At 43.2% G+C, this 13366-nt stretch overlaps 1 protein-coding gene across 8 annotated transcripts in view; it reads right to left on the bottom strand.

Annotated features, from left to right (window-relative positions):
* Positions 1-1836: 1836 nt before the first annotated feature.
* MGLL (monoglyceride lipase) overlaps positions 1837-13366 on the bottom strand; it is a 76107-nt gene continuing 64577 nt past the window's right edge. For all 8 annotated transcript variants that reach the window (XM_082210538.1, XM_082210534.1, XM_082210536.1 and 5 more), the window contains 2 exons: positions 8066-8281; positions 1837-6745 (listed from right to left, as the gene is read on the bottom strand). In XM_082210538.1, coding sequence (XP_082066664.1) covers positions 6620-6745; positions 8066-8281 — 342 coding nt within the window. In that variant the 3' untranslated portion in view covers positions 1837-6619. The remainder of the gene's footprint in view (positions 6746-8065; positions 8282-13366) is intronic.

Raw genomic sequence — 13366 nt, 5'->3', positions numbered from 1 at the left:
CCCATTGGATGGGCTGTAGTAGACTTTCATCCGCCCTGAGCAGCATGCAAAATGATGAGTCTCTCACACCTACTTATGAAGTACTAAAGCTTCAGAGTACAGAGGAATAGTTAAAACCCGCAAGCACCATTTGCTCTAAATGTTGCCTCCTGCAGGGTTGGCTAGATCTTCTAGCTATGCTTGCATTCTGCTGTCTACTTGTCATAAAACCCCACCCAATTAATTTGCTTGGATATTCCAGTTCCCCTCCCCCCCTTCACCTTACAGTGGAACTGAACTGTTGCCTTGGCAGCTTGAAGCTCTCTCTGAAAACACTTGGCTCGCAGCCTCCCAGCTCTACAACCCCAGCAAAAAAAAAAAATTAGGATGGATTCCTGATAGGAGATAGCAGATGCAAAAATGTGGCAGATGATGAGATTTTCTTAAGAGCACAGGTGGTTGCCTTTGTTACTGAAGATATGTGATGGCTGGCTGAGATATTTAAAAGTGAGTGTCAGCCAATGCTAGCAAAAATAAACATTAGGTATTAAGGGCAAGGGTCCCTAGCGCAGCAGGGGGGCAAAGGGGATTCTATCTTGCATCTCTTATTGGTAACAGGTTTTATTAGCTGTTCGAGGTTCAGCGTTTCCAAGGATGTAGATTGCAAGAAGCCTCCTAAGGGCCTCTCTAGATGTCATTTTTAATGTGCATTCATGATGGATCTGTGCAAATACTAGTATTGGGATGGTTATACGTGATCTTTTTTTCCACAGTTTGTGCCTGGAAAAGTTTTGGAGTGGACACATTGCTTTGTAATTGGGAGAATGTCCCGTGGTTTCCTGCTGAATTACTGATACTTTCCATAATGCTCATAACTTTCCATAATGTTCAAGAGTTGTGGTTGTTTTGTCCCACTTTTGTTGTGCTTTATAGTGCCCCTCCCAAAGACAGTAATTCAGTACAGCAAAGTAAAAAAAAAAAAAAAAGTGGAATGTCCAGTATAAATCCACCACTGATTAATTCACCAGTGATGTTGCAGAATACACGTTTTTTAAAAAATCCATTTGGAGAGGCCCTAAAACAGCTTAAAAGGATATAATTGGGATTCTAAGCTCTGGTGTACTGTGGGCCTTGTTCACTCAGGCTGGAAATGAAATGGCTTAAGAACACCGGCATTTAAGAGCAAAGAAGTATGACGGGAAGTGTACGTGCATTTCAGAAGCTGAACAGAGGTTGAAGTGATGGTGCAAAGTGAAGGAGCGGAAGCTAGGCAGGTATACTCAGTGAAGGCGCCATATTGGAGACATGGGAGCTCTAATAAGCTTAGAAGAGTCTGCTGGCCCATCTACTCCAGCATTCTGTCCTCCCAGTGGCCAATCAGATGCCTGTGGGAAGCCCACAAGGGGAAAATGAGTAAACATTTATATGAGCAATCAATGGCATTTTAGCATTTATTCTTTGTGCCCATGCTCTTTCTTTTCAACCATGTGAAAGTGTACACTGTACTGTAGTCTTCACCCATGTGGTGTTCCCAGCCTGCACTTCAAAATGGCTCTCAATTGCCCTCACTGACACAACCCAGGGCCATCAACAAAGAGAATGAGCACGTGCCAGTAAATCCTGTTCTAACCTGGGTTTGCATTCTCAAAGGCCCCAGTCTTTAGAGTGTGGTAAAGACTTGAATTATCATTTGCAGAATGTCCCTGAGTTACTCCCCTTCGGTTAACGAGATCCCTGGTCTATTTATCAAATATTAACTGGGTAAAAGCACTGTTGTTGTTTACAAAAGAGCAACAGCCAAACACCTCTGCAGCTCTTGATATAACTGGGTAGGTACAAATTCTCTCAATCATGCCATACTCAAAAAAACATATCTTTATTATTAGTGTTCATATACATATTATTTTTCTTTTTCTCTCAAAAGTATCTAAGTTGTACACATTCTCCTCGCTGTAAATACAGGCATTTCAAGTGTGTATGTATGTTGAGTGTCTAGTACTGTGTGAGTTGGAGCACAAATGAAACGAGCAGAAACAGTGGCACAGGAATTACTTGGAAAAATAAGTTATCTTGGTAAGATAATGTCATCAAAGTGGTAAGGTGACTGATATAAAAAGAGCAGGCTCATTATAAAACGTTGTGCCAGACATGTTATGGGAAGGCTGGTTGTCATGCCACGTCCGGTGCATATGATGGCGGTTATATACATTAGTTACACACAACTATTGCTCTGTCATAAAGGAACTAAGTTCTCAAAGAGGGGGAAACTCCGTTGGTCCCCAGCACAGCAGTCTGGAAGCTGATACAAGTTCTGGAGAACTTTGCTCTCCAGAAACTGCATGCATCAAACAAGTTAAAATTGTAGATGCTTCTGGTGAACTCTAGTTTGTGATTTTAAGGTAGGGCAGGCCTGTGCAATTTGTCACCTGCCAAGCTGAATAACAGCTCACTCACCAATGTCTGAAACTCTGTAAGACTCCCACTTCTGCTGCATGTCTAGGATTGTAAAAGCAGAAGACTTTGCAGCCTACAGGCGAGGTTGTAGTCAGTTTGGTGGGTCACAAGTTGTGCAGGCCTGAGGTAGGGCAGCCCCAAGGAGCTTCAGCTGGTTTAATGTTGATTAGCAAGGCAGGCTCCTGAAGATCACCACTACAATCTCTCTCTTTTTTTCTCAGGGCTATGGCCAAAATGCAGCCTGTGGCTCTGCCCTTGTTTTCCTGCAACAATCCAAACGCTGCCCCTGGCTGCCAACTGTGGTTGCTCAGCAAGTTACTTTCTTTAGAACACTGCAGAAGTCCAACTTCCCAGCATGAGCAAGCTTAGACTTGACAGGTTTAACTGCAGCAGAAATGATTTTTTGTTTTAGAGCCTTCACTGGTGTTGATCCAGCACAATTCAGTTTACGAACTGTTGTTTATTCTATCCCAGCAGGAATATAAGTCTTTTTTCGAATTCCCCAACATCTAGCAAATGAGTATTATTTAAATTGCCCCTCCCTCTTTTTGAAAGCAATACTTAAGTAGTTAGTTCTATTCTTTTAAAAGCTCCATGGCAGACGGAAGCTCAATAGGCCTATGCGAAGGTGGCCAGCTTCTATTTGCTCTTAAAGGAACATAACCTCTCTAACTCACTCCCCGGGTTGCATTTCCCCAAATGCATAGTCCTTAGCAAAATGAACAAACAGTAGCTATCACTTTCCCAATAACAGTAGCTATCGCTTTCCCATTCAGTGTGGTTTTTCAAACCTATGCATGACTTTGACAGTTGAATATGGTTTCCAATCCATTTGTCTCCAACCTGTGATCCTGAAGGTCACAGCTACTCCTGCCAGTCCCAGCTACCACTGGCAATGGTCAGGAGGATGGGGACTATAGTTCAAAACATCTGGAGGGCACCAGCTTGGGGAAGTCTGTTCTAACTCTTCTTTATCTATTGCTTCAAAGCTCAGGAGTTACAGCAGGCTTTCTCTGGACAAATTTATTCAAAGGCACTGAACTTAGAACCTCTTTTGGGCATGTATACAATAGAGGCCAGCACAGCAGTGCTCATGTGTGTAGGAGTTAAATGCGAAAAAGCACTTCTCCTCCAAGGCAGCCAGCATTGACCTAGATTTCTCACACTGTGGCTAAACTCCCAGTTGATCTGAATAGGTGAAGAATTAAGCTAACATGCACATCTTTGGAATACTCTCCACCTTGATTGCCGTTTTAATGTGCAATATGCATTTTGAGTGCTTCTACTTCTGTGCCAACTGCTGCTTATCCATGCAGCTTACCTGATTTTTTTTTAAGGCTTATAAATGCAAGGGCATTCACCTTAGCTAGTCACCACCCTTGCAATATTGCCTGTTCCCTCAGCTCGTGGAACAGGAAAAGAAGCCTATTATGAAGCCAGAAGAACAATAGTGTATCTAATTCACTGGGCTTTTGCTGCTGAAATAATTCCCACCACCCATATGCAACGGCAAGCATGCTGCTCTCCCATAGCCCAGTCTCCATTTTAGTAACTCACAGGCCACAACTACAGCTGCACTGGTTCAGTCAGCTGAGCTCTTATGGTAGGGCAAGTCCTCTGTGATGTGAAATGACTGATAAAATCTGCAACCAATAATTAATCCGAGGCCTGTCAAAGGAAATTTTAAGCACCCTGAAATGGTCACAATTAATTCTATAACAAAAGGGGGCCTTTTTAAAAAATCTGGATGAACTGCTAGGAGTTGCAAAAGTCTGTGCAAACCAGGCGACTGTTACTCCTACAGTGCTTCTCTTGCTGAGGTCTTGTGATGTGTTAAGCTTCTGCCTCTCACACCCTTATTAGAGAACAGATCAGAGCTAATTAAAGTTAGATTCGGGGGCTGTTTGTTATTACACAAAGTTCTCTTTCACAGTTCCCAAAAGGAACTGGCTTTGGAGGTGGGAAGTGAAACTGTCATAATCTGGGTGGTTTTGCAATACAGACTACTGGTCCAGCTGAAAAATCTCGACAGTGGGGAATGCTGTGTTGCTTGCCCCCAGTGCAAAGCTGAAAGACCAGCAGGTGAAAAGAGTTCAAACTCCTGCTGGGCATCTATTATATAAAGTCCTATCCACTATCCATACACCTCTAGAGCAGAAATGCATGGAAAAAGCAGGACTGGCACTCTTGTAGAAAGATCATGGTAGGCACCCAATGGAAAACTTTTAAACTGATTCTCTTTCCAAGTCACTTTAACAGGAGACTAGCTCAGCAGTGCTAACTGGGTTATTCTAGAGGGGGAAATAGTAGTAAATAGAAGAATTCTGCTGCAAAGCAAAGTTGGCAGGCACCTCATAATCCTCACATTGGTTAGGGTGGAGGGGGGCACTATTACACAGACTTTCAACAAACATGCCAATTTTGGGCTGCCTGAAAACACTGCTTCATAGCTAGGTGGCATGTTTTTGGCTAGCCATGGGCTGCTCCTTCATATTTCCCTGGTGCAGATGTGTCTGGGCTGGTCAAGCAGCTAGTCTCAGTGAAAGCTAATACCCCAAAGTTGTTGCGATTAAGAGATTCCACATAACTATCTTGCTATCAAATCCCCTCCCTCAGAGATGTGTACCATAAACAGCCCATTGTATCCATTTCCTCACCCCTCTTCAATATCTTCCTCATATGCAACAAGCACTTTCACCCAACGGGTGGCTCTTTTCAATTCTTAGCACTGCCCATTTTCCCCTCCTCAAGTAAGTATTGCCAAAAAATGCTAGCCCAGTACTCTGCTAGTCAAGCTTCCAGGGCCCCCACGTACCACGGACTCTTGAGAATCCAGTAACTTTTACAATCGCCTCCTGTCCCCGACTCTTCCATTACTTTGGCTTCTTTCTTTCACTCCTTCCCCTTATTTCCTTCCAACCATGGATAGAATAAAAGAATAGGGAGACAAACACTACCCTACCCCAAAGGCAAGTTGTTTCTGTCTGGTCCATCCTAATTAAAAGGAGGAATAGGAGTGTGAGAACTGGGGAAAAGCAACGGGTGGCTACTCCCTGGTTTTCAAGTGGCAATTGCATTCATATTGCAACATGGCAGAGTTAAACTTGTGCTGCCTGGAAATCCTCTAAAGGGACACACGTTGCAGAAGTGACATCCCCTGCTTTCATTCTATACTCTGTTCCTCCTCCTCCTCTAGATACCTCTGAATGACCTATAGAGACATTATATATTATATTTAATATTTTTCTTTAAATATAACTTTTGACTTTACATCTTAAGTTATCAGTTAACACAAATAACAAGAAAAGCAGCCCCTACGCGTATTTACAGAATACAGTTCTTGCACAGAAGAAGGATTTGGTTTCTGGAAGCAGAAGTAACATCATCAGCATCTCTTTTGTGTGCTTAAGAGTCTACGCCTTAAGGCTTGTAGACTTCTATGTTAGTCCTGTTCCTCAGTGGCGTCATTTTGGGGGCTGATCACTAAACAGCGCTACATCTAGAGTGCTGCTTGCGCTGTTCCTGTGGTCTGCTGGACTCCTCCTTATTCTCGAAGCTCTGAGGGCTGAGAGGCCCTTTCGGCCTGGCCAGACCCTAAATCTAAACACAGTCATGGCCTGAATTCACACAGGAAGAGACTCTGCCAGCAGCCTAACTTCCTTCCTAGCTCCATCTCCATCTGATAAACGACGTTTCCCTTTGGGTCTGTCTTGTAGCCTTGGAAGTAGAGGAGGGAGGAATTGTCACCTGGCAAGAGTAGAAACTGAATGACAATTATTTTTTAAAACCTTCCGAAGATTATTGCAATATTAAAAAAATGGAAAAAATACCTCAGCACCTCAGGAACTCCCTGGACAACAAAGAACATGTTTAGAGAGTGTTGTGGGCTTTGAGGGGGGATTCAAGGAAGTCCCTTAAAGCAGCACCCCCAGCCGGGAAGTCTGTACTGATACAACATTCCCATAGCTCTTTCTCCTGGGAAGAAAGTGCCCTTTGAACGGCTGCGTGGCAACCCCCCTCCCCACAACCCCACAGGAAATGTCTGTTTAAAAATAACGTATTTCAGGAGTCCCTTTAAGAGAAACATTTTTGCCCCCGAAAAGAGGTTGTAAAAAACAGAAAAGGAAAAAATATCTTCCCGGAATAGCCCAACAACCATATAAGAAGGTCTCAAGCCAGCTTTTCTTTAAGAGTGACGGGCTTCTTCAGCTGCTGAGGGTTTCTGACTAATCCACAACTGTATTTCTTTAAGGACAGATGCAGTCACCTCAGGAAGCTCTTTGTGGAGGGCATGGTAAGCCTCGTCATATACCTGCAAAGAGAAGGAAAAAGCACGGTTAAAGGCACAAAGCCATAGCTATGCAGACCCATCAATTTCAACAGGTCTTCTTTGAGTAAAACCTAGTTGAATACGACCCAATGCATCCAAAGATGTTGGCACCATGCATCAAAACGATCCATTTGGGGGCTTTCTGCTGCCTACTGACAGTGGTAGCTTCCTGTCTGCCAGGGCAAAGGTTAACCCACCACCACTGGCACCCACAACTCCTCTCTGCCAATGGAGGTCCAGAGAAGAGGACACTATGTGCCATCCTAAACCCCTGCTCTCACCACCATCAACAGCAAGGGTGGGGGTTAAGATTGCACAACAGGCACTGTGTAGTATATGAATGAACTCCACAAGCTTACGATAACACCCTTTGCATCCTGCAAGCAACTGTGGCCGTCTGTGGCCTGCTAAAATAGAGCTGCACATTAGACTAGCACTTTAACATGTATTAACAAGCCATCTTTCCCCTAATGCTCTGATGTACACAGAGTGGTAATGCTAGCGTCACAAAACCAAACAGTGATTGAAAAAGAAGCCCCACATCTCTCCCTTGTTCAACTGATCATCACTACTGTTTGTAACCATGGACTGAAAGCAGGTGCCGAATTTCAGCATGCACCATCCCTTTTGTACAAAACTACACTGCATGCACTGTAATTCTTCATAAATACTTCAAAATGGCTCGAAAGGCAGCTTGTTTCAAGCTGCTCATCAACACCTGATAAAAATACATTCTATCCCTCTTTTTTGTTTACTCTCCTATTGCTAGAGCAGATGTTCACTCAAACATCGAATGAATAAAAATTAAGTGTAATTTAAATATTTTATGGCTGTGAAATCCTAGTAGGTATTGCACTCCCCGTTTTTGTTTTTCTGCACATGCTTCCCATTACTAACAGCATCAAGGGAGAGCTGGCTAGCCTGTTGTACTAATTGCTACCTCTTCATGTTAACTTCCTTGTGTTTTGGCTGAAATCAATAGAATGTTCACGCTACTCAGAACAGACCCAGTGAAATTAATGGACACGGCTAACTGGGTTCATTAATTTTAGCAGGTCTACTCTAAGTTAGCTGGGTGCCTTCCGGTGGTATTTATTTCCAAATAAATGTGCTTAGGCCTACTTAAGTATTGCCCCAGAATTTAACTCATTTCACCCTGTGGAAGATAGAGAAGTTGACACATGCCTCTCCCCTAGGTGAGGTTTTCCTCTACAGTGCCTTACATCAGTCGAAAAGGAGCCCAATCGAACTGCCAAGCAGTAGACACCGATCCCTTAATCCTACAAAAAAAGCCAAGATAACCTTGAGAGTTTTATCCTGGCTTGGTGCCGTATCCATCAGCAAATAAGAGCCTTTGATATCGCAGAGTTTGTCAGGTGAACCATGGAGCACCAGCAGAGGAAGAGTCAGTTTGGGGAGTGCACGCTCTATTTTGGCAATGGCATTCAGCAACTGGATGACGAAGGAGACTTTCATGCCACCATGGTAAACCAGCGGGTCTGTGGTGTAAGAGTCAACCTGTTGAAATAAAAGGGACACTGAATGAACATTTTATGGCTTAACCAACTCAACGGATACTTGCTTTAAAGGCAGCACATTTTAATGTACAGACACCCTCTTCTCATGTGGTGAAGCCTCCACAAAGGTTCTCAGTTTTGACTGCAGTCACATGAGGTTTTAATTTATATGCTGCCTTCTACAGAAAACCATGTTCAAAGCAACAAAAACAATACAATTCATTTTTTGAAAAATCAACACAAAGTATCAATAACCATCTCAATTCCAAAATATTTCAAAATTAAGCAGGACATAGTGATACATCAATTATATTAACAATAAGAGAGTATCAACCTCCTTTCTCTTTTGACTCATCACAGAATTCCATGGACTCTGCTGTGAGATTAGCTCCTTCTTCCCTCAGTTGGTAGCAGCCATTCCATCTCATTACAGTAGAGGGGGGAGGAGATGAGGGCCACCACTGAGTCTGGTGGGACTCCTGCTGCCCCCACTCCCTGTAGTAGCCCTTGGCACAGCAGGGGCCCTCCTCTTCCCTGCACAATAGAAGGCAAACACAGCAGCAAAAAATAAAAGCCACTTTAGCCAGCATCTATCGTTTTAATTCCCCCACAATACTTCTGGAGCTCTATGTACTATTGCTTTAAAGCAGCGCAGTCTTGGGGCCCCAAAAGCATTGTGGGGGAATTAAAATGGCGGCCGCCAACCACCGCCACCTGGGCTTGAGCACTGGGCAAAGGAAAACCAGTGGACCAGCAATGAGAGGAGCAGGGTGGCTGGAGCCAGCATGTGGGGTACGTGGTGTGCCCTCCTGAGGGTTCAAGCCATTGGAAACTGCCTGGCAGTGCTTATCTTCGCAGCTGTGTAAAGAGTAAGTATGAACAGCAGATAACATGGTTTTTCTGAAATGGACTTTGCTCAATACTCATGGGAGATGCTGCATGTGCCGGAAGTTCAGTTTCTTGTTGGTTTGGGGTGGTTGCTTTGATTTTTTTTGAAGGCAGATATGCTTTCTAGTCAAATACTGAAACACAGTTTGGGTGCAAAAGTGTTGTTGGGGAAATGTGGGACACAGTCATCCTGTGCCTCTATTTCTCCGACGGAAATATGTTTTTCTTAGAAATGCTGGGTTGTGTCCCTGTGCCTAAAGGGAACGTGGGGAGGTTGTGGGGAAACCCAAAACAGATTTTGTTTGCCTGGATGGGGGAAGAGAAGAGGGAAAGGAAATTCTTCTGTACAGGTGAAAGTCCCTAAGTCCCTGCACCAATGGGATAACTTGGTTGCAAACAGTCCACTCTAAATAAGTAGCCAAGTATGAATCAAGGCATTTCTTCCCTTGCCTTTAGGCATCTAAACCATGGATAGGCAAACTAAGGCCCGGGGACCAGATCCGGTCCAATCGCCTTCTAAATCTGGCTTGCAGACCGTCCTGGAATCAGCATGTTTTTACATGAGTAGAACGTGTCCTTTTATTTAAAATATATATCTGGGTTATTTGTGAGGCATAGGAATTTGTTCACCCCCCCCAAATATAGTCTGCCCCCCCGCAAGTTCTGAGGGTCAGTGGATAGGCCCCATGCTGAAAAAGTTTGCTGACCCCTAAACCTTGCTTCTTCACTGTCCTCCTCCCATTTCTGCTCAGGAGAAACCTTGCTTTAGAAAGGTCTGGCTTCCAGTTCAATGTGCTTTCAGGGAAGAAGAGAAAAGAGATGGCTAACGGAACAACTGAGGCGAGTGCACGCAATTTTGCCAACTCCCTTTCTCAGCACCTGGGTGTGCTCTGACATTTTCACCCCGGCCAATTTGACTTTTCTCCTCCAATTTAAACAAAAGTGCTGGGTTGCTCTGGCTACTTAGCAACTGGCTGCAGACTAAAAGCTGCCAAGTTGTTTGTTTGGTGCTGTGACACAGCACTACGTACAGGCTGCCCAGCCTCAAGCTGCTTCCCCGACAAAAAAGCAACAGATAAAGAATTATTGGGGGAAGAAAAATCACAAAGAGGTGGGCGGGCGGCGTGACAGACATCCTCTTCCCACAGAATAAAATAATGTAGATAAATTCATATGACGTACCACCTTCGCCACCCTCATATGCAAAGCCACAAATGCCAGGAAATAGCCTAATGGGATTTTCTTTGTTTCTTCTTCCTAACCTTGCTTTATGCTGATTTTTTATTTTTTAATCCTAATGCAGGAGAGAGGTGTGTTGTTTTTTTAAAAAAACCTAACCAACTTTTGCTGGGATCAAAATAAAAAAATTCCTTCCAGTAGCACCTTAAAGACCAACTAAGTTAGTTCTTGGTATGAGCTTTCGTGTGCATGCACACTTCTTCTTTTGCTGGGATGTTAGTGACCAGGGCAGCTGATGTGACCATGTAGAATGGGGCATATAGAGAGGAAGAACGGGCAGAGATGATTCGTCCCAAAATGGATGCTCCTCAATGCCTGTCAGTTTCCCTTAAATGCTTGTGTTTTCCTTCTAATGTTAGTAAACAGGATGGAGTCAAAGGTGTGGTTCACACATGACCTTAAACCAGTGTGGTGTAGTGCTTAAAGTGTCAGACCTGGTTGAAATCCCCACTTGGATGTGAAGCTCACTGGGTGATCTTGGGCCAATCAGTCACATCTCCTAACCTACCTCATAGGGTTGTTGTGAGGATAAAATGGGAGGGGGAGAACTATGTATACCACCTTGAGCCCCTTAAAGAAATGGTGGGATACAAATGTAATAATTCACCCATCCACTAAATAAAACCATAGTTAACGTTTAGCTGTTGTTTAACACAAACAAGCTGTGTGCTACTCCCCCCCCCCCATTTTACTCCTCCCTCCCTCCTGGCAGTGCCTTGACAGGAGCAAGAAACCACAAGCCCTGGAATGGCATCTTGAGTCAAAATGGTGACCAACTGTATCCAACCATAGACAAAAACCTGTTGCTCGATATCAGGAGCCATCATGCAAAATTTGGATATAATATCCTATTTCTAAACACATTTTCAAATGCATAATGAACAAACAAGTTCCTAAAACATATAGTAAATTAGACTAATTTTATGAAAACCTCATGTTGTTGTTTTTTATAAAAAATGCAGCTATAAAATGATGCAATAGCAGCAGTAGTAATATGCTGCTGGCTCTTGAATTTGCTCTGTGATTCAGGGAAAAGAATGTGCCCTTTCTAGCATGTAATCAGTGGCAATCTCACAACATGTTATCACTAAATTAATATTTGATGTAAGTGGTAAGATAAATAAACATGCACTTATTTGAAAACGTTCCTGTTTATCCAGGCATTCAGTGACTGAATAATACTGTCCCTAGCAACCCTGAGGTCACTGGAAGAAATAAAGGTTTTAACCACAACTGTCTTTTTAATCGAAACCATTTTTAACTGTTTTAGGATGCTTCTTTTTTTAAAAAAAATAATAACTGTGGATGTGCTTGCCTCCCTGGGCTCCTTTGGGAGGCAGGGCAGGATATAAATGAAAAGAAATAAAAAAACCAAAACTATGGTAGAAAAGTGGTTAAGTAAGTACAGTAAAGCAAAACAAAGAAGAAAACACAACAGACATCACTGGAACATTGTGAGTTGCTTTGATACTGCAGAGTAATCATGATGCATGCAACCCCCTCCCAAGTTTCCAGCAGAGAAACTATTGGTTCATCTAACTAGTCCTGGTAGTGAAACCACAGAGAAGGACTACTTACTGCTAGTGAAACGGGGCAGTCAGGGGAACCCCCAGAACAGGGTGCAGGGGGAGCACTTTCTTCATCAGGTAAGCACAAATGCTTGCACCAACTGAGTGATCTCCTTAGCACTATGTTGAATTCCTCCTAATATCCTGATCCTTTTCTGATACAGTTCTTCAGCCCTAAAATTTGGTTTGATGACCTTTTCAGAGATTGGGAGGGAAAGACTGGTGTGTGGGAGAAGGTTGGATTCTGGATTCCCATCTGCTTTGTAATGATCCCTCAGGTCCACTGAACCAGCTGGATGTATCTTAATGCAGATGCAGATGCACATTATAATATGGGACCAATAGGGATTGTTCAACTAGATTCAGGGGCTATTGCTTTTTAAGGCAGGCAAGGCCCCGCCCCCAACAAGTATAAACCTATAGCAACACAGCCTTTGCATCAAACACATTTTAGATTATGGTGACAGCCTTGCTTTCTTTTGAAATTGCACCCCAACACATCTGGAGTTTTGCATCAGATTTAACAAGCAAGAATTTTTTTTTGATCAAAATGTCTCAAATCCACCATTTACATTTCAGTTCCTGGTTTGCAAAACCAAACTGCTATGAACACAAACAAGTCAGGAAATTCTTGGAGGACATCCCAATGATATTTATAGAGACTAGAAATTGGTCTGGCAGATGAATACGTGCAGCATGTAAATAGTGGCTGTTCCCAGTACAATCTAAACTTGTATTCTGCAGGTTTTGAGTGTAGATGACACTAAAATGCTGGGGATTTATTTCTGTCAAACTACAGATAGGTCATTTTTCAAAAGTAACCCAATGTCAGCAGACACGGCAATGTTTTCAAATTGCTTGGAAGTTCTGGTGCACATAGCAGAGACGGACAAACTTTGGAGTCAGAGATCAGCTGTGACTCACCTTGGGCATTTTTGCATGGCTGGGCTCTGTTATTGCTACTGCTACTACTACTATTTCAATTTATCATCTGCCCTTCACCATAAGTTCCCAAGTTGGGTTACAACAACTGAAAATACAGCATTAACAAGCTTTTAAAACAAACTATAGTCACAATAATAGGGTGGGTCCCTATAGGTGTCGGGAGGTGTGTCTTGAGAGCACTTGTGCAGAAAGAGCCCCTAGAAAGGCCTGGATGAGCTTTTAATCTCATACAGTCTCATGTGCATATCAGACAAATCCCCATGCTGTTCCCAGCAGATTCTAAATTCGTATTTAGTAGATTCTGAGTGTAGGTGGAACTAAGAAACTGGAGACTGCTCTGTGTGTGTGTGTGTGTGTGTGTGTGTGTGTGTGTGAGAGAGAGAGAGAGAGAGAGAGAGAGAGAGAGAGAGAGAGACTGTACAAACTTTTATAGGTAACATTTCAGA

This window comes from Podarcis vaucheri (assembly GCF_965113315.1).
Source record: "Podarcis vaucheri genome assembly, chromosome: 2".
Taxonomy (NCBI): domain Eukaryota; kingdom Metazoa; phylum Chordata; class Lepidosauria; order Squamata; family Lacertidae; genus Podarcis; species Podarcis vaucheri.
The sequence above is the reverse complement of the archived record's forward strand: the minus strand, read 5'-3'. Positions and strand labels throughout refer to the sequence as shown.